The sequence below is a fragment of the Argopecten irradians genome, chromosome 2 (assembly GCF_041381155.1).
Source record: "Argopecten irradians isolate NY chromosome 2, Ai_NY, whole genome shotgun sequence".
Taxonomy (NCBI): domain Eukaryota; kingdom Metazoa; phylum Mollusca; class Bivalvia; order Pectinida; family Pectinidae; genus Argopecten; species Argopecten irradians.
The window spans coordinates 33,040,413-33,060,781 of record NC_091135.1 but is presented as its reverse complement, the minus strand read 5'-3'; the positions used below and the strand labels follow the sequence as shown (position 1 = coordinate 33,060,781).

Sequence of the window (20,369 nt, the reverse complement as noted above, 5' to 3'; positions counted from 1 at the left end):
TAGGAAACATAAGACAACCCGCGTTATGAAAATTAACATTTTGTTCAGAAGGTGGTGATATGTGTATACGCGTATTATTAACGGTGAGTTCATAACTTTCACAATTCAACAAAATTATCGATCACGTTTTACATTAATTTCCATTTAATTTTGCTCTTTTCGGGGATCACAGAAGCCAAATTTAACATTTAGGAAGAATATTTTTATGACATGAACTTAACATACAATAATGCACCTTGATATTTTGTAAACGACTTATATTTTAATTAATTACCTGGATATGATAGAAAGATAATCCAAGCAGAATATGTACAGTTTCTTTGGAGTTATTTTTCTGAATTCTGAAAAATATCAAATGTATTTTTAAAGTTAAAACACAGGTTTACGACGCGCATAATTCGCCCATAATCCCATCATATCATATACCATAGTGACCAGCAAGGAATTGTCTTCAGTGTAAGCTAACAAATATTCAGATCGGATGATTTTTGTGGTGTTCAGAGCATTAAAAATTAATTACCCCATTTTCTGGAAATGTGATACAGGGCTATTTTTCTTTTTTTTTTTCGTGTCGTAAACCTGTGGTTACAACTACACTATTAGGTATACATCAATATACACAGACATTTAATCATCACAGGCCTGCATATTTAAGTGTACATGAGAACATCCACGTTACATTTTACTGTGCATGTACTTAAAATTGACACTATGTATTAATAGGATATTCAAGAAACAAATATACAAACAAAACTAAACAAAAATAATTTAGACATTATTTTATTTTCCCATACAAAATGCATGTACATGTATATTACATTGTAAATATTTTTCCTCCTTCTTTATCTAACCAACATGGATTATGAAATAGCCGACAATGTAATGTGAATGTATGACCAATCAATAGTTAATATCAAAGCACTGGATGCATAAGAAATACTGAAAAAATACCGATATCATTAAGACTACAGTATATAAAAGAAAACAGTTTGGTGTATTTGTATGTCAACTGAAAATTTGTACCATTTAAAATGCTGATGTATATTTCATATAGTTCATGTAGTTCAAGAGTGTACCCGCAGCGTAAAGGTTTCCCATGAAAACTTTACATTTCCTATAGAATTTTACAAGAATAAGTGATCAAGCTTAAGATGACCAATTACTGACTTATCAGGGTAAACTACATGTACCCTGCTGCTCTCTGCATCACAAATATTTTCATACTATTGTCATGTGTACCGAATAATTTAATATCCATGCATATTTATAAGTTAAATACATGTTAGGTTATGATGTACATATAACAATAATCATATATAAAAGGTAAAAGAAAATGAAATCTGTCTTGGTGCACCAAACTTAATGGAGGTTTCTATGTTATATGCAATATGATCGTTACAAAGTACCGGTAATGACAAAACAAAACTGACATGAAAGCACATGTAAAAAAGACACTATTCTCTTGAGTATTACTACAGCCAAATTGAATTAAATCTTTTAACAAAAACAGGTACGTAACAAATAGCAGGAATCATAAGTATTAATACAGCAATGTGAACTACATCATACAGCAATGTGAATGACAAGTATTCATATAGCAATGTGAATCACAACTATACATACAACAATGTGAATCACAAGTATTCAGCAATGTGAATCACAAGTATTCATACAGCAATGTGAATCACAAGTATTCATACAGCAATGTGAATCACAAGTATTCATACAGCAATGTGAATCACAACTATGCATACAGCAATGTGAATCACAACTATTATACAGCAATGTAAATCACAAGTATTCATACAGCAATGTGAATCACATCTATTCATACGGCAAATGTACACCAATATATTATGTGACATCACATCATATATTTCAAGATATAAAATTAATAATTAATAGTATCAAACTATCTGGTATTATAGTAATTCATAAAAAAATTCTTCTGAACAGAACTAATTTAAAATTAAAATTCTTTTGGTTTATTCGCGACTCACAAATGCTTAGATATTGTACATGTGATGTCATTGGAACCTTACATTTTGCTGCCTATTACATGTACAGTGTGTACACTTAATGTCAAATCTGCTTAATATCACATCACCTGATGCACCATTTGTCTCTATGTATTCTTTGTTATGTAACAACTGATATCACTCAAGGTGACATCACCTGAAAATGACCAACACTGTGTTAACTGTTAATGTCATAAACCTCTACATATCACGACATCACCTGAAAATGACCAACACTGTGTTAACTGTTAATGTCATAAACCTCTACATATCACGACATCACCTGAAAATGACCAACACTGTGTTAACTGTTAATGTCATAAACCTCTACATATCACGACATCACCTGAAAATGACCAACACTGTGTTAACTGTTAATGTCATAAACCTCTACATATCACGACATCACCTGAAAATGACCAACACTGTGTTAACTGTTAATGTCATAAACCTCTACATATCACGACATCACCTGAAAATGACCAACACTGTGTTAACTGTTAATGTCATAAACCTCTACATATCACGACATCACCTGAAAATGACCAACACTGTGTTAACTGTTAATGTCATAAACCTCTACATATCACGACATCACCTGAAAATGACCAACACTGTGTTAACTGTTAATGTCATAAACCTCTACATATCACGACATCACCTGAAAATGACCAACACTGTGTTAACTGTTAATGTCATAAACCTCTACATATCACGACATCACCTGAAAATGACCAAAACTGTGTTTAACTGTTAATGTCATATTCCTCTTCATATCACGACATCACCGGAAAATGTCCAAAACTGTTTTTAACTGTTAATGTCATATTCCTCTTCATACCATGACATCACCTGAAAATGACCAAAACTGTGTTTAACTGTTAATGTCATATTCCTCTTCATATCATGACATCACCTGAAAATGACCAAAACTGTGTTTAACTGTTAATGTCATATTCCTCTTCATATCATGACATCACCTGAAAATGACCAAAACTGTGTTTAACTGTTGATGTCATATTCCTCTTCATATCATGACATCACCTGAAAATGACCAAAACTGTGTTTAACTGTTAATGTCATATTCCTCTTCATATCATGACATCACCTGAAAATGACCAAAACTGTGTTTAACTGTTAATGTCATATTCCTCTTCATATCATGACATCACCTGAAAATGACCAAAACTGTGTTTAACTGTTAATGTCATATTCCTCTTCATATCACGACATCACCGGAAAATGTCCAAAACTGTTTTTAACTGTTAATGTCATATTCCTCTTCATACCATGACATCACCTGAAAATGACCAAAACTCTGTTTAACTGTTAATGTCATATTCCTCTTCATATCATGACATCACCTGAAAATGACCAAAACTGTGTTTAACTGTTAATGTCATATTCCTCTTCATATCATGACATCACCTGAAAATGACCAAAACTGTGTTTAACTGTTGATGTCATATTCCTCTTCATATCATGACATCACCTGAAAATGACCAAAACTGTGTTTTACTGTTAATGTCATACTCCTCTTCATATCACATACATGTATTTGCCTGACACACGTAACATGACATTAAGAGGATTTCACTGTAGTAATATTAAAATTCTACTTGCTATTATAAGGAACTTGTTAATTACATTTAATTTTTAGATATAAAACACTGCCATCCTTATATAAGGTCATTTTTTAATAAATCCTCGAATTTTATAAATTGAAAATTAAAGCATTTATTTCCTCTTCATAGTCTAAATATTATTTGGTTTTATATAAAAAATCATTTAAATTCAGATACAATTCACAAATCTTTCTAATTTCAAGGATATAGTGGTGATATAATACATAACTAATCACGACAACAAAAGCAACCTGAATGCCCATTCTAATCTAATAAGGATCGCCTTTGGATTATGTCTACTGTATACAAAAATGAAACTATTCATGATGCACCATTGGATGAAAGTGTATGAAATGACTCGCATGACTGATAATTCTTGAGTCAAGTTTCTATCTTTTTAACATCATTGGAAGGTCACATATGTATACTGATAATTAACATTGACACATATATAATACCAGTAATAAAGGATTTATGAAATAATGCATGACAGAAAAAATAAAATCTTCTAATATATCATATAATATACCATCTTTTAAACAACTCATCATTGATAACCAGCAATTTATGTAGAATATTTTTTATGCTAAGTCTATCATACTAATTTTAAGTTCCAGTACAATGAAATATAAAGGGCTTTCAAAATTTTGACGAGTCCAACATAAAAATGAATACAGGACTTGCCTTGGCGAGTCCGGTAAATCACTGGATAACTGGAGAATATTTGTTTATAATTTAAAGATCTCGAAGACATTTACAGATTTCTAATTATCCTTGTTATTATCATTTCTGCTTATACCATGGGTAACATTGATACAAAACCTTTTAGTTAATTATTAAATTAATATAACAGATCTGAGAGGTTTCATATGATATTAATTCATAATACCTAAATAATATAATAAAAAAAAATTGCAAGTATTGTGTAGCGTTTTTTTTTTTTTATATATATATAAATAGGGATTGGATTTCGTTTTTATGTTAACCATGCTTGTATGGAGCAATTCCGCAAAGAATATATTCTATGGGGCGCGGTCTAAGTTCAATGTTACCATGCAGTTATGATAAACAAAATCGGCTACTGCTTACGTATAGTGATCAAGCCTAGCAAGTGTAATTATAAGAATATATTTTTATTAACTAACGTCCTATTAACAGCCATGGCAGGTTCATAAAAGTACCAGTATGTGCCAGGTTTAGGAGAAGGAGGAAAACCAGAGTACCAGAATGACATGTGGTCAGCAGTACAGACTATACAGCTGCCACACATTGGTTTGGCATTAGTAACATGACCGTCATGTTTTAGATCACAATTTTACATCAAGGCCTCGACATATATCAAGTACTGGCTAAATACTACAGTTTACGGTTCTGATCATGGTATATTATATATATATAAAGTCATCTTGTGGTCAGTAAGATATCAAGGCACTTCAGTAGGGAACAATAAACTACAAATGTTTAAGTGTTAGCTGGTATAGACAATCTACTAGCAAAATATCAGTTACCTAATAGGGCTGGGTATTGGAAGGTCTAAAACGATACAATATGTATTGACAATACTCTGAAACAATACATGATACGCATTGACGATACAGTGGACCTCTTTTTCAAATTCAGTTGACCATTGTATTTCAAATATTGTGACAATAAAAGACAATTTTGATAAAATATTCTATAACCAGGAAAAAAATCTGCCAAACATTTGATTCGTTTTATCATCTGTATTACTTTAATTTCTGTCAATTTGTATTCTTAGTTATGAAAAGGCATTTGTAATCCATCTAGGTGACACAGATGCTTTAAACGCTTCCTTTTGATTGAAATGCTCTTACTTGAATGATGTGTTAGAATAAATTTTGTTTGGAATTTCCTATGTCTATTACGAAAACAGTAGGGTGAGTTCTTAAAATGATACAGCAATATACAGCATGTTGTGTATCGATATTCGATACACTGCCGAAAATCGGTAAGTATCGGTATATTGACATATTGATCCAGCCCTATTACCTACAGGTAATCCTGTTTTCTATTATCAAAAAATATATTTTTCATCTAATACAAGTCATTTACATAATATTTTACAAGTGCATGCCAAATAAAGGCTATAGCTGTATAATATCTTATATGGGTACAGGTAATCATTTTCTGTATAAAAGACATGCATTTTATCTCTCTTTTTTTTTGGATATTATTATCATTATAGCATAAAGTTATTATTCTGGGCATTTCACTCTAAACTAGTATTATCAATAATTGAGGAACAAATGATTAATATACATGTACATTGTTTTCTACAATTTATCTATCAACCAAATTTTCCATATTCATGAATGTTGTAAATTGTGTATATATATATATATATATATATATATATATGTATCAACTGTGAACTACATTTGGTCACAGTTCACGGGTTTGAATTTTTGTTCGGAGGATATTGTTTATAAAACAGATTTACTTCAGAAAGTTAAAGTAAACCTGTGGGTTATGCTGTACGCCAGTATTAAACCTTGCCTTGTTTACATTGTTATTTAGTATAATTATACACATGTCATTCACATAGCTCTACAATCAACAGTTATATCTGCATTCACTGGCAAGAGAATAAACCTGTAGTACACTGTCACATATACCAGTATATGGCTTTACTGAATACAATAATAAAATAGAAATACAACTTTTGTATCAATGAATTAATAAAAAATAGTTTGTTTTTTCTCAAACTGGTTTCCCCATTAATTTTCTAAAGATTTCAAAAATATGAATGGATGAGAAAAAAGCAAATTTAACCTAAATGAATAGTTGTGACACTTTTATTTTCTTGTCATATATTAATCATTAATCTGTACTTGCGGGTAGGTATTGATTGGGACCTCATTTGTTTGAGTGTTGTAATACTTTCCAGAGAAAACATGAATTTTCGCTCACAAAATAATGATGTCGCAAGCAATACCTGTACCTCACAGCAAGGGGAGTAACTCTGTAAAATACAAAGGCTAAATAGCTTGATATAGAATGCAAATTGCCATCTATTTATATCTTCCTGATGCAAGTTTTGAATTCACTGGAAATATTTAGCAAAATTCACAGAAATAATGGCATTAACTTTAGCAACCTTAATTATCTAAAATACAATTAAGACATGTTTGTGTCATACAGTTGACTCGTAGCCTATTGGTCCATTAAATACACTGTTCACACTGTGAATTGACGGACAAGAGCCATTGAAATCAAACTCTTTATGGGACAGTGACGGTGTCCCTCTGTAGGAGGCAACACTCTGAGTTGGTTGATTTTCCATAGAACGGAAATATCGTTTTACTACAAAGTCTTTATCAGACTCATTCAAAGAACCCATGTCCACATCCTTGAATGGTGTGGTGGACTTTTCACGGTCTTCTTTGTGGCTACTGGCAGTTGAGTTTGCTGTGCATATGGCAGGTAACGGCCGGCCATGACGATGGCGGCAAATGCACACAACTAGAATTCCAAATAGAATGACAACCACCATACTCCCCAGAGTTAGGCCGATTATTGTTCCGACGGACATGTTTTCCTTGTCTCCTTCTTCCTGACACTCCTGGATATTCTCCCTGGAGAGTGTGGATATTTGTAGATTCTGAAGACCAACAGGCGAGTCACACACTGGAGTCTTACAATCGCTGTACATAGCTATATTCCCAGAAGTGGGACACAGAAGTACACTATGAACAAAACCTTGTAACCAGTTCCACAAAGGTTTGATGTGACAGTCACAATGCCACTGGTTGCCATAGAGACCAAGCTCTTGGAGGTTTTGAAATTTACTCACTGCCGTACTGGGAATGTATTTTAGAGAGTTTATCGACAGATCCAGACTGCGTAGAGTCTGTAAAGACTGGAACTGCAAATCCTCTAGCTTGCTAAGTGAACATGTACTAAGGTTTAGATATATCAGTCTGTATAGACCATCAAACACATGAAGTGGTATGGACTGCAATGGGTTCCTTGACAGAACCAACCTCTCCAACTGTGGTGCCAACGAAGCAAACGCATTCTCTTCAATGCTTGTTATCGAGTTGGATGATAAGTATAAATTACGTATATTACACTCTGAAAACGATGCATGAGATAACAAACTGATTCTATTACGAGATAAATTCAAAGTATTTAAGTTCAGTCGAGAGAATTGATGTTTGACGAGGACAGATATTTGGTTGCCATCGGCGATGAAGTGCTGCAATGTTGCCGGGATGTGTTGAAATGTTTCTGTGGAAGGCAACTGATAAATGAGATTGTCACCAATATCTAAATTCTGTAGGTGGCGAATGATATTGAACAAGTCTAAGGCTAATGAATGTAAACCACAGCTACGTAACTTCAGTGTACGAAGGTTTCCAAGGCCCTGAAATGTGTGTCCATGAACTGTTTGTAGTTTGTTTGAATTCAGATTGAGAAAATTCAGGATCACTTGAGCATTAAAAGCACCATTTTGAATACTGGTTATTGAGTTAGAGCTCAAATCCAGACGCTGAAGCTGTATCAGGGGAGAAAACTCATCCTCAATTTGTTGCATATCATTGGAGGACAGATCCAGTGTTGATAGACGTGAAAGTCCAGCGAAAGCATTCTTGGTGATTGACCGGATACTATTGCGGGTGAGGTTTAGGACATTCAGATTGGAGAACTTAGAAAATGTGTTGTCATTGATGCTTTGTATTCTGCTATCCTGTATAAGAAGAGTACTCACTGTTCCGATGTTTCCACCGTCAAACGTGGCCTGTGACAGACTTGAAGAACCACTAGCGGAAACAATTTCTAGACGTTTTGTATTAATTGGTAGGCCCGAGATAATTGAACTGATACCTTTATTACGACATCGAACAGTTGTCCCAAAAGTATCCTGGAAACAGTTACAGGACGTTGGACACGACAGAGCAACGTCCATCCAGCATACCTCAGTAACCACAGCAACTAGGACAAGACTTTGGAGGATTCCCAGTGCCATCATGGCAAGGGATCTAGGAAACTGGAAGTAAAACAGAAATATTTTAAAGTCAAAATGCAAAACATTCTTTTTCCTATTCCTTATGTAGTAGTTTTGTTTTTACTTTTTATCTTGCTTTAATATATATATAAGACACCTGTGACCTTCAAAGTGGGTCAAGGTTACCCATTCAAAGAGGGGTCCAGGCGTTTTTTTGTTGGGTTTTTTTTTTTTTTGGGGGGGGGGGGGGGGCATATTAAGAGTTTTCATAATGCAGAATTAGGATTATCCATCAAGGCCTTGTAATCTGGTAATAATTTGAATTCTTATATCATTGATTAGTTTGTGTCTTATATGTGTTGTGAATGACACTTAATTTTGCAATAATCAAAAACTGTAGGAAATTATAGGATGTTTATTTATAAATTCTCTTATACAGCTGCCATGGACAGATTCATGGTGTATATATAATTCTCTGGTGTTAACCATGCAATGTTATGACAAAATTACCATGATGTGTGGTCGGCAACAAAATATGTATTGTCCCAACAATTGTCACATCACATACATTGTTTGAAATTTGCCTTGTATTTAAAACATGTCAATATCTAAAGCCGTAAATTAAACAGCTAGGGTAAAAGAAAACTTATACACACAATATGTGAGAGATCAAGACAGCTAGAGATCTCAACCATCAAGATCTATACTATATAGAGATTGAAGCTTTTTTTTTTTTTTATTTAATTAGCTACAGCTTAATTTTATTGACAACTTATAATTTATCTCGTCAAATTACCATATATATCTGACGACAAAGATTTTTCCCTTTAAAAATTTTTACTTTCAGGTTAAATTGGAATATAGAACTATGAATTAAAATCTGACCATTAATTGATTATATAATAAGCATACATACAACTTGTTTACTTATTCAGTCAAATTTATTTTTTAATTAAATATCAATGTTCACTATTGCAAAATGTATCTCAATTGAAATAATTTAAAACGATACGATTTTTTTAACCTCGCGATCCAAATTTGTGTGCTAATCATTACGAGTATTTTAGATAGATTTAGTCAGGTAAAAGTTCAATTCCTAGCCATTAGTTCTACTAGCTAATTAAATGTTTAAATATTTTGGTTTCCGGAGTCGATCTTCACGTCTTGTTTACAAAATGAATCACGTCTGCACGGTTCGCCTTATCATAAGCTTGGTAATTAAGGAAGCGCGGCATTATTTTCTATATAACGTGTTATCTTACCTGTGTTACGTAAATGTTAACATGGAGTTTTTGATATAGATCCGGGGAAGTGGGTGGATCTTTTCCATGAGTTATACTGCATTTTAGGACAGACGACGCTCACAAATAGTCGGCCATTTTTACTTTGGGCACACCTGTCCTGTAGGGCTTTACCTGTGTGTGAATCGCGACGCTTGAAAGTTACTCATTTCAAAGGGGCATCGGGTACACATATCGGAATTTTAGCAGATTAAAACCGACTTTGGTTTAGCTTGTTTTTGTAATTTTAATCAAGCTTAAAATTTTAGAAAAATGATGTTTTTAGAATTATCAAAATACTCAGCATTGACCCATACGTCTTACTTTATATCATAGTACACCTGTCGGTAATCCTGACCACCCCTCGTTTTGGACGAGTCTATTATATTGTTATTCCTATGTGTGTGATGACACCTTTGACGGAAGACGGAAGAGAGGGAGAACTGGAAAGTGTGTGATTGCCGTAATTACGTTTGTTTGTTAATTTATTATTATTTAGCATTAATTTAAATCATCCTTATTTGGAGTAACGCATATAAAACATTTTTTACATGTAGGTAGATCATACCTGTAGTGCAGCTCGACACGTTGTTGATTGTTTATTTTTAGCCGAGCTTTCATTTGCTTTCTGGAATGTCCGGAATTTAAGTCATGCTCAAAATAGTTCTTCCTACACATACAGGGGCCGCGCGCATATATGTGCAACATGTACCCATGCACATGTACAGGTTTTTTTTAATTGTAGTATCAAAACTGCCAATTTGTCAGAATTGATTATCTTGACGTCATCTGTATTCACATCATAACCACAACGTCAACAACATTGATTATAATATTTGCTAACATATAAATTAATGACTTGATAATATGAGGTAGGCTACCTAAAAGCCATAGATATGAGTCTCAACTGTGAAATAATTAATACCAGAAACATAGTTTTTACTCAAGATTAATTCAGATGATTTCATTTTTTTTTTTTTTTTTTTTTTGTTTTTTTTTTTTCTTGCTTTTTTTTCTTTTTAAAGGCCCACTACCTTTCTGAAACGGCTTTAAATTTTTAAAATGGGAATGTAAAACAAGATCGATAATTTTGTAGAGTCGCAAAAATTATTAACTTACCGTTAATACTACATTTATCATCACCTTCTGAACGATTTGATTAAAATAAATAAAATGTTTATTTTCATAACGCGGGTCGTATCATGTTTCCCGCCGTCGTCCTAAATACCGGGCGGTAGTTGACTATCACTGCGCCAGACGGCAAAACAGCGAATTTACTCTCCACTGTTTTCATATATTACGCAGGAAATCTTGCATATGTTTGGTGTCGTAACCTTATTTTAAGTCATCGATACGCATTTTCTGATGTTATTAATGTTTTTTAAGAAAATTTTATATTTTGCCCCGGAAAGGTAATGGGCCTTTAATTAAAATTTTTCAATTGCACCATAATTTATTACATAAGGCCCAAATGTATTAATTGACACAATTATCTAAGAAGTAGTGAATTTAACTCCTGCTTACAATACATTCAATACCCACTACCTTTCCGAAACAGATTTTTGAATTTTAAAGTGGGAATATATAACAAGTAAAATTTTGAAGAATTACAAGAGTTATTAGCTTTACTATTAATACTACATTGGTCATCACCTTCTGAAAAATTGAATTAAAATAAATAAAATGTTAATACAGGTTATACAGAAAATGTTGCATTTGTTTGGTGATGTCGTCTCATCTTTGGTCATCGATATATTTGTTCTTTTGTTACTATTTTTGTTACATTTTTTTTAGAACTTTTCATGATTAGGAAAGGTTGTGGGTCTTTAATGCACACCTATTAATATTGATTCTTTTCTTCATATTATAGTCATAACCATGGAAACGGAAAATGGAGGATCTGGATATGTAGATGTCATAAAGAAAACAGATCGTCCCTTCATCCCACTGGTCATCATCGAATTCACACCAGGTGCCAAGCAGGCGGCCATTGAATGGATTGTGGGGAAAATTCAGAAGTCTAAATCTGGGGGCGGTGCAGATCTGGATGTCAATGCTGTCGTCATGCACCACAAAAGGGTGGGATTTTTTTTTATTTATTTGTTAATTAATTTGATGTGAAATAGTTTTTTTTTTTTTTAGTTACGTAGCTAGGGTACTTGAAATTTATTTATGTAATCACATTCTTGGAATATCAGTGAAGATTACACGTCTACATTAAAAAGAAAGTGACAAAGCAGACTATCCATGTTGGTATGATCACCAGCTGATTTTGATGGATTGATGACAATCTGATGCTGCGATGCCATATATCACATGGATTATATCCATGCAGAGACATTCTGTATGTATATATGAATGAAGACAAGGTCCCAATGGTATGACTGTGTTTGATTTTTCAACTATGTCAGCAACTTCATACTAGCTAGCATATAACAATGCTAAAGGACAGATTTGGATAACACTTTACGCCCTCTCTCAATTTTCATAGTGGGAACACAAAATGGTCATTTGGAGTCATTAATAATTGTGCAAGTATTACATTTAGTTACCAAGAAAAGATTGAATACAGACATTGTCTAAATATGTGCTAGTAGATTTTATTTTTTGTGATGTAAAATTATGTAAATGTAATCTTTTAATTACATTTTGTAAATGATACAGTTTTTGAAAGAAATATGAGTCCAAATTGAGTTACAAAATGTAATTAAAAGATATAAGAAAAGATAACAAAATTGATTAGTTTCTAGCTACCGCTTTCGCCCATCTGAGGGCTCTTGAGGCAAACCATAATGCTTACATGAACAAACAACTTGATATATGCTTGTAATGATATATATATGTATATATAAAGCAGTGTCATGAAGAACAAATTCATGACCGGAAATCTTTCTAAGCAATTATCAGAAACTATGAGGTAAACTTAAGCTTGTTTTGGTTGGTTTTCACAGGGTGTCACGGTAAGTAGATCCGAAGTATAGCATGACGCGCCTGAGTTGTTGTCGTAGTTGGCGGTTGCGCCTGGTTGTTGGTAGCACTGACGGCCTGCTCAAGTCAGCACATGCTATATAAACCTAATATAGATCAAACTGTATACCCGACTGTCTAGGTGTGTTACACCTCTACATCTGTTCCAGGTTTTTTTTTGTTGTTTTTTTTGTCTTTTGTCTTTTTGTAATAATACAGAGATATCTGCTCTTGTAAGAAGTTATTGTGTGTTTCTTCATTGAAGGCCCACTACCTTTCCGGAGCAAAACAAAGATTTCTTAAAAGAATGTTAGAAACATCAGAAAATATACATCGATGGCCTAAGATGATGTTACAACGCCAAACATATGCAAGATTTATTCGTAATATATGATAACAGCAGAAAGTCATTTCGCTGTTTTGCCATCTGGCCCAGTAATATAGTCAACTACTGCACGGTATTTAGGTTGACGGCAGGAAACAAAAGATGACCTGCGTTTTGCCATTATGAAAATTTACATTTTATTTATTTGAATTAAATTGTTTAGAAGGTGATGATACGGGTAGTATTAACGGTAAGTTAATAATTTTTGCGACTCTACAAAATTATCGATTTTGTTTTACCTTCCATTTGAAAAAAGCTGTTTTGGAAAGGTAGTGGGCCTTTGAATATTTCATTTTTGGAAGAAAATAAGACAAGACAAAGAACAAAGACAAATCTATTGAAAGAACAATCAATACTTAAGAGCTGTGCATTGTAAACATAACAGGATACCCATTTACATCATTTGGTATCTTAAATGCATCAGCATTGCGATTATACCCACATTGTATTAAGTTTTACCGTGCTTAGTATTTTAACAATTAATTTTCATCCTTTGTTTTCTCATCATTTAGTAAGTAATTTGAGGTTGATTGTACATGTACACGGAGATTTAGTTAATTTGCTTAGAGGAAACCTCTGTAATTGAACTGAATTTTGTCTGGTCCCCCTTGTTATAAATTATTTTGCATTTTGTTTTTCTCAAATTGACCTAAAGTTAAGTACCACAGGATTGGGCTTATAATAGTAGTCTAGTATGACAAAGAGCATACATGTTTGTCTAAATAAATGACCTTGACCATATTTCATGAAGACGAAATTGACTTTTGTCAATTAAACACTGAGAAGCCAAAAGACCTGATATAAATGGCTTGTAAAATGTATTGAATGGCTAATGAAAACTAATGACCTTTATCTTCAATCAAGGTCCACATTGTTAAATTACATTCTTTGAATCCAAGTGGCCTGCCCAAGCAATAAACCATATTTCTTTGATGCAAATATACATGGAGGTATTTCTGAGTAATGGCTAACAGATTTATTCAGGGAATGACCTTGACCTGAAAAATAAAGCATGGTGGGAAATATTGGATTTCAGTTAATGATATGGCATGGAGTGTATTATATGTGTTTGGAAATGTTGAGCATAAGTAAAATAAGGATATGGCATGGAGTGTGTTATACTAGGAAACATTGGGCATATTAAGGTCAGAATATGGCATGGTGTGTTATTATTAGGAAATATTTTATGTATAAAGTAATGATATGTTGTATAACATGAGAGATACTTGAAATAGGGTGAAGGACATAGCACCATTTCACTTCTTCTTCATGTTGCACTTGCTGTCTATCAAATCACACACAAGGGTAGTACTTGAGGTGACAGCTATAAATCTGTATGATTGCTCTTCTTGTCAATTATTCTGTTTTCTCCTACTTCATGTTGAGTGTTCTGTTATAACTTATGAGTTGAAAACATTCACACTCTGGTGGTAGCCAAATGTTAATTTATTATAAACTATGAATAATATCTACAAACTAATAATGTCATTTATATAACACACCATCATTTTCCATCACAACCATATTTTGACTGGTAGTGTATGTACCAACGGGTGATTCTAAAGGGTACAACTTCAGGGGTAGACTTTTCCCAATGGCCTTATAGGGTATCAGTACAACCAAAAAGTTTCACTTTTCTTGGAAACCAAGAAAGGAATATAACAAAAATATAACATTTGTTATAGACTGATAGTGTGTACCTTGGGGTGTCAAAAAAAATTACCCAAATATATAGGTCTGTCTGCCTGGACCGGTTCTTGGGCTAAAAATATTGCAATTTGACTGCACAAATTGAGTATAAAAGTGTATTAATTGACATACAAAATCCAAAGAAAGCTACTTTACTATATTGCATACTACTGACATTAAATATATTTAAGTTTATACTGGTAAAAAAAAATCATTATTTTAATATTAATGCGATCATTGAAAGATCTTTGTAGATTGCATTACAGGCCACAGAGGCCTCTTGTTTATATAACAGACAATGATCTGGACATGCTATATTCTATCTACTTGTTTTAACCTAACCTGCTTACCATAGAATACTATTTTATTTGACAAATAGCTGCAGTCCTTTTAATCACAAATGTTAATGACGCACAACCCAATCATTCCATCCATCACCCAACTCTTTAACATTAACCTGGAAACTAACATGTCACAGTGCTGAAGCCTCATATATTAATGGCAATTTATGTTTTCATTTTGATTCATTTTTAATGTTTGCTATGAAGCCTCCCCTATGTAATTAACAATTATCTCTAAATCATTTCATTTTAGATGACATTAAGATTTTCGAAGAGATTCTTTTAATTCGACCAATAAATGTTAGTATGTGACACTGATGGAGAACTTATTGCATTAAAATATGTCTTCAGAAAAATGAGATATGGTTGGGGCAGATGATTGAAGTCTAGTAAAGAAAACAAAAGACCTTTAAATGTTTTTTGTCAAAATATTTTTTATATTTTTTTTGTCTTAGGTATCCTAAATGGAAAAGGAAATATCTTTTGTATACAAATGTTACTTTGTGCCTCTTGGGCCAGAATTAAGGGATAAGGTTCAGTAGTGATTATTATGGACACAGATTATTTAAATTGTGTATATGGTACAAGATAAAAAAATATATATATTCAGGTAATATTTCTTCATGTGAAATTCAAGTGAAGAAGTATTACCTGTGTACGTGTGAGTGATCCAGACCCCTCAGTGCCTAGGAACTGTACGTCTGCTCATTGAAGCAGAATGTTTTTTGCTTTTTGAGAGAAAGTGTGTGGGGGAGGGGGTGAGTAATGAGTGAAAGAAAATTAGCTTTTCACATAGAAGAATAATACGTAACTGGCCTACTATACCTTTCGGCTAAAGATGACAACAATATCCGTCAAGAAGTCTTGAGAGCTACAATATTGCAGCTACTTTTACCACTATGACAATAATTAGTAACTATATTCCCTGTTTACAATCCCATGATGTAATTTGGTGAAAGCAGTCCACACTCTACCCTGGTGAAGAAATAGTGAATCACTTAGTTTATGGGAAGAAAGAAAGAAAGGAAAAGAAGATAATCTGAAAAGAGGAAAATGTTGAATAAAGATGATGTTTATTAATAATAATACTATTTTGATTAATGAACAAAATCTATGAATTCTGTTTTTTTATCGTTACCATTATTGATACTGATTTTGACAGGAAACAGTTCTGTATGTTGGGGGAAGTACACAGCGGTTGCTATGGGCTGCGGACATGATGGACATTAAGAAGGAATATCGTGATGGTTACCACCGTGAATTTTCTGTGGAGGATGTTTCAAACTTCAGAGGATCCAGTAAGTTAATTACACATTGGTACACATAAGATTAATTAAAGTGAACAGTCGGGCAAGGATGGCTAAAGTCGGTAAAAATGGTGTGAATGTATCCAGTATAATTTCTTATGAAATGGAAAAATAAAATCTCTCGTCAAAATCTGTCTGCGTACGAAGAAATTAATTTAAAGTATGGAATTCTAAAACGTCCTCCCGGCTGACTATGTCCGTGGTTACATTTCCACGCAGCCTCGCTTTCAATGCTTGCAAATTTTCTTTACTTTAATGGTCAGAACTGGGAAACTAAGCAGAACTTGGCCATTGTATTAATATGTGAGAACTTTTGGAAGGCCAATGAACGCATTTAGACTGGTTTTCTTTGCCCGACTATTCACTTTAAAGTCAGTCAAACAGATTAATTGGTACGAAGTGCTTGAGATAAAATTTTCAGATGTTCAGTTGACTGCATATATATGTAGCTGTTACTATCATTATGTATATTGGGTAATGCCATATGTCTATGTTGCAATCAATGTACCAGTAATCTATAAATGTCTAAAGTTTATTTTTAATTAAACTACCAGTGTACAAAACCCCCATTTTTAGTGAACATTGATATTACAGATGATTTGGACAACTTCTTAACGATGAGCGAGAAACAGAAAATCATACTGCACGAACTGGAGGCAATCAAAGCAACAGAAGAGGACTCAACTATAGCGGGCTATGAAAGGGTTAAGCTCTATTCCGGCAACAGTATCAGTAAGTACAATAGAAGTGTAAAAGGAGCGGGTCAATGTGGTTTGTACTTAGTGTTAAATATGGTCTCTGTCACTTAGATGACAAAGTGTGCTTCTTTGGCTCAGTGGAGCCGCAAAGTTTTTTCATACCAAGTTCGACGGGAATCATATGTGTATTTTCTCTGTTCTGCTACATAAGCATGACAGTGGATTCAATGTTTTTTCAAACGCTTTGTGATGTTATAACTTTGTGCTGTACATTTTTAGTCAGTTTTAGATTATTAATATGTATGTCAGTTTTACTGCAGACGCAATATTTCTCTACCCAAAAGTACTGATATATAGTAACTGTTTACCTAACGAAAATTATGTGGTCAACTGATCTACTTCACTCAGTGAGAGAAGGGATAACGAGGGGCGGAGTAAATTAGATACCAATCAAGGCACGCTCCGTAATCTAATTGGATACAATACACTATACACTGACTACTATACTGGTACTTTTGGTTAGAGAAGTGTTGCACCTGCAGTAAGCATGTTCGTGCATGCACGTATTCATGGAGATTTTAAATTAAAGCGAAATTTCCACATCACAAATAATGCCAGTTTTACAGTATTTAAAATCAGATTAATTACATATATTACACACTTGTTGGACGTATCAGTACTGATTGGTGTACATCCTATGTAAAATTATATTATATTACACACTTGTTGGTCGTATCAGTACTGATTGGTGTACATCGTATGTAATATTATATTATATTACACACTTGTTGGACGTATCAGTACTGATTGGTGTACATCCTATGTTAAATTATATTACACACTTGTTGGACGTATCAGTACTGATTGGTGTACATCCTATGTAAAATTATATTACACACTTGTTGGACGTATCAGTACTGATTGGTGTACATCCTATGTAAAATTATATTACACACTTGTTGGACGTATCAGTACTGATTGGTGTGCATCCTATGTAAAATTATATTATATTACACACTTGTTGGACGTATCAGTACTTATTGGTGTGCATCCTATGTTAGATTATATTACACACTTGTTGGACGTATCAGTACTGATTGGTGTGCATCCTATGTAAAATTATATTATATTACACACTTGTTGGACGTATCAGTACTGATTGGTGTACATCCTATGTAAAATTATATTATATTACACACTTGTTGGACGTATCAGTACTGATTGGTGTACATCCTATGTAAAATTATATTATATTACACACTTGTTGGACGTATCAGTACTGATTGGTGTACATCCTATGTAAAATTATATTATATTACACACTTGTTGGACGTATCAGTACTGATTGGTGTACATCCTATGTAATATTATATTATATTACACACTTGTTGGACGTATCAGTACTGATTGGTGTACATCCTATGTAAAATTATATTATATTACACACTTGTTGGACGTATCAGTACTGATTGGTGTACATCCTATGTTAAATTATATTACACACTTGTTGGACGTATCAGTACTGATTGGTGTACATCCTATGTAAAATTATATTATATTACACACTTGTTGGACGTATCAGTACTGATTGGTGTACATCCTATGTAAAATTATATTACACACTTGTTGGACGTATCAGTACTGATTGGTGTGCATCCTATGTAAAATTATATTATATTACACACTTGTTGGACGTATCAGTACTGATTGGTGTACATCCTATGTAATATTATATTATATAACACACTTGTTGGACGTATCAGTACTGATTGGTGTACATCCTATGTAAAATTATATTATATATTACACACTTGTTGGACGTATCAGTACTGATTGGTGTACATCCTATGTAAAATTATATTATATTACACACTTGTTGGTCGTATCAGTACTGATTGGTGTACATCGTATGTAATATTATATTATATTACACACTTGTTGGACGTATCAGTACTGATTGGTGTGCATCCTATGTAAAATTATATTATATTACACACTTGTTGGACGTATCAGTACTGATTGGTGTACATCCTATGTTAAATTATATTATATTACACACTTGTTGGACGTATCAGTACTGATTGGTGTACATCCTATGTAAAATTATATTATATTACACACTTGTTGGACGTATCAGTACTGATTGGTGTACATCCTATGTAAAATTATATTATATTACACACTTGTTGGACGTATCAGTACTTATTGGTGTGCATCCTATGTTAGATTATATTACACACTTGTTGGACGTATCAGTACTGATTGGTGTACATCCTATGTAATATTATATTATATAACACACTTGTTGGACGTATCAGTACTGATTGGTGTACATCCTATGTTAAATTATATTACACACTTGTTGGACGTATCAGTACTGATTGGTGTACATCCTATGTTAAATTATATTACACACTTGTTGGACGTATCAGTACTGATTGGTGTACATCCTATGTTAAATTATATTACACACTTGTTGGACGTATCAGTACTGATTGGTGTACATCCTATGTTAGATTATATTACACACTTGTTGGACGTATCAGTACTGATTGGTGTACATCCTATGTAATATTATATTATATAACACACTTGTTGGACGTATCAGTACTGATTGGTGTACATCCTATGTTTAGATTATATTACACACTTGTTGGACGTATCAGTACTGATTGGTGTACATCCTATGTAATATTATATTATATATAACACACTTGTTGGACGTATCAGTACTGATTGGTGTACATCCTATGTTAGATTATATTACACACTTGTTGGACGTATCAGTACTGATTGGTGTACATCCTATGTAAAATTATATTATATAACACACTTGTTGGACGTATCAGTACTGATTGGTGTACATCCTATGTAAAATTATATTATATTACACACTTGTTGGACGTATCAGTACTGATTGGTGTACATCCTATGTAAAATTATATTATATTACACACTTGTTGGACGTATCAGTACTGATTGGTGTACATCCTATGTAAAATTATATTATATACACACTTGTTGGACATATCAGTACTGATTGGTGTACATCCTATGTAAAATTATATTATATTACACACTTGTTGGACG

General features: G+C 33.1%; 2 protein-coding genes across 4 annotated transcripts in view; one reads left to right on the top strand and one right to left on the bottom strand.

Annotated features, from left to right (window-relative positions):
• LOC138315210 (anoctamin-10-like) overlaps positions 1-20,369 on the top strand; it is a 46,107-nt gene that overhangs the window by 5,191 nt on the left and 20,547 nt on the right. The window contains exons 1-4 of one of the 3 annotated variants that reach the window (XM_069256057.1): positions 10,294-10,342; positions 11,763-11,971; positions 16,437-16,572; positions 17,176-17,313. In XM_069256057.1, the coding sequence (XP_069112158.1) occupies positions 10,300-10,342; positions 11,763-11,971; positions 16,437-16,572; positions 17,176-17,313 (526 nt within the window). In that variant the 5' untranslated portion in view covers positions 10,294-10,299. Of the gene's footprint in view, positions 1-10,293; positions 10,356-11,762; positions 11,972-16,436; positions 16,573-17,175; positions 17,314-20,369 lie in introns of those variants that run through there. The other 2 variants (XM_069256059.1, XM_069256058.1) reach the window with 2 other exon arrangements.
• LOC138315209 (leucine-rich repeat-containing protein 15-like) lies at positions 765-10,033 on the bottom strand. Its single transcript, XM_069256055.1, has 2 exons — positions 9,875-10,033; positions 765-8,654 (listed from the first exon to the last, which is right to left on the bottom strand). The coding sequence occupies exon 2, from the start codon at positions 8,634-8,636 to the stop codon at positions 6,798-6,800; it is 1,839 nt and encodes a 612-aa protein (XP_069112156.1). The 5' UTR covers positions 8,637-8,654; positions 9,875-10,033; the 3' UTR covers positions 765-6,797.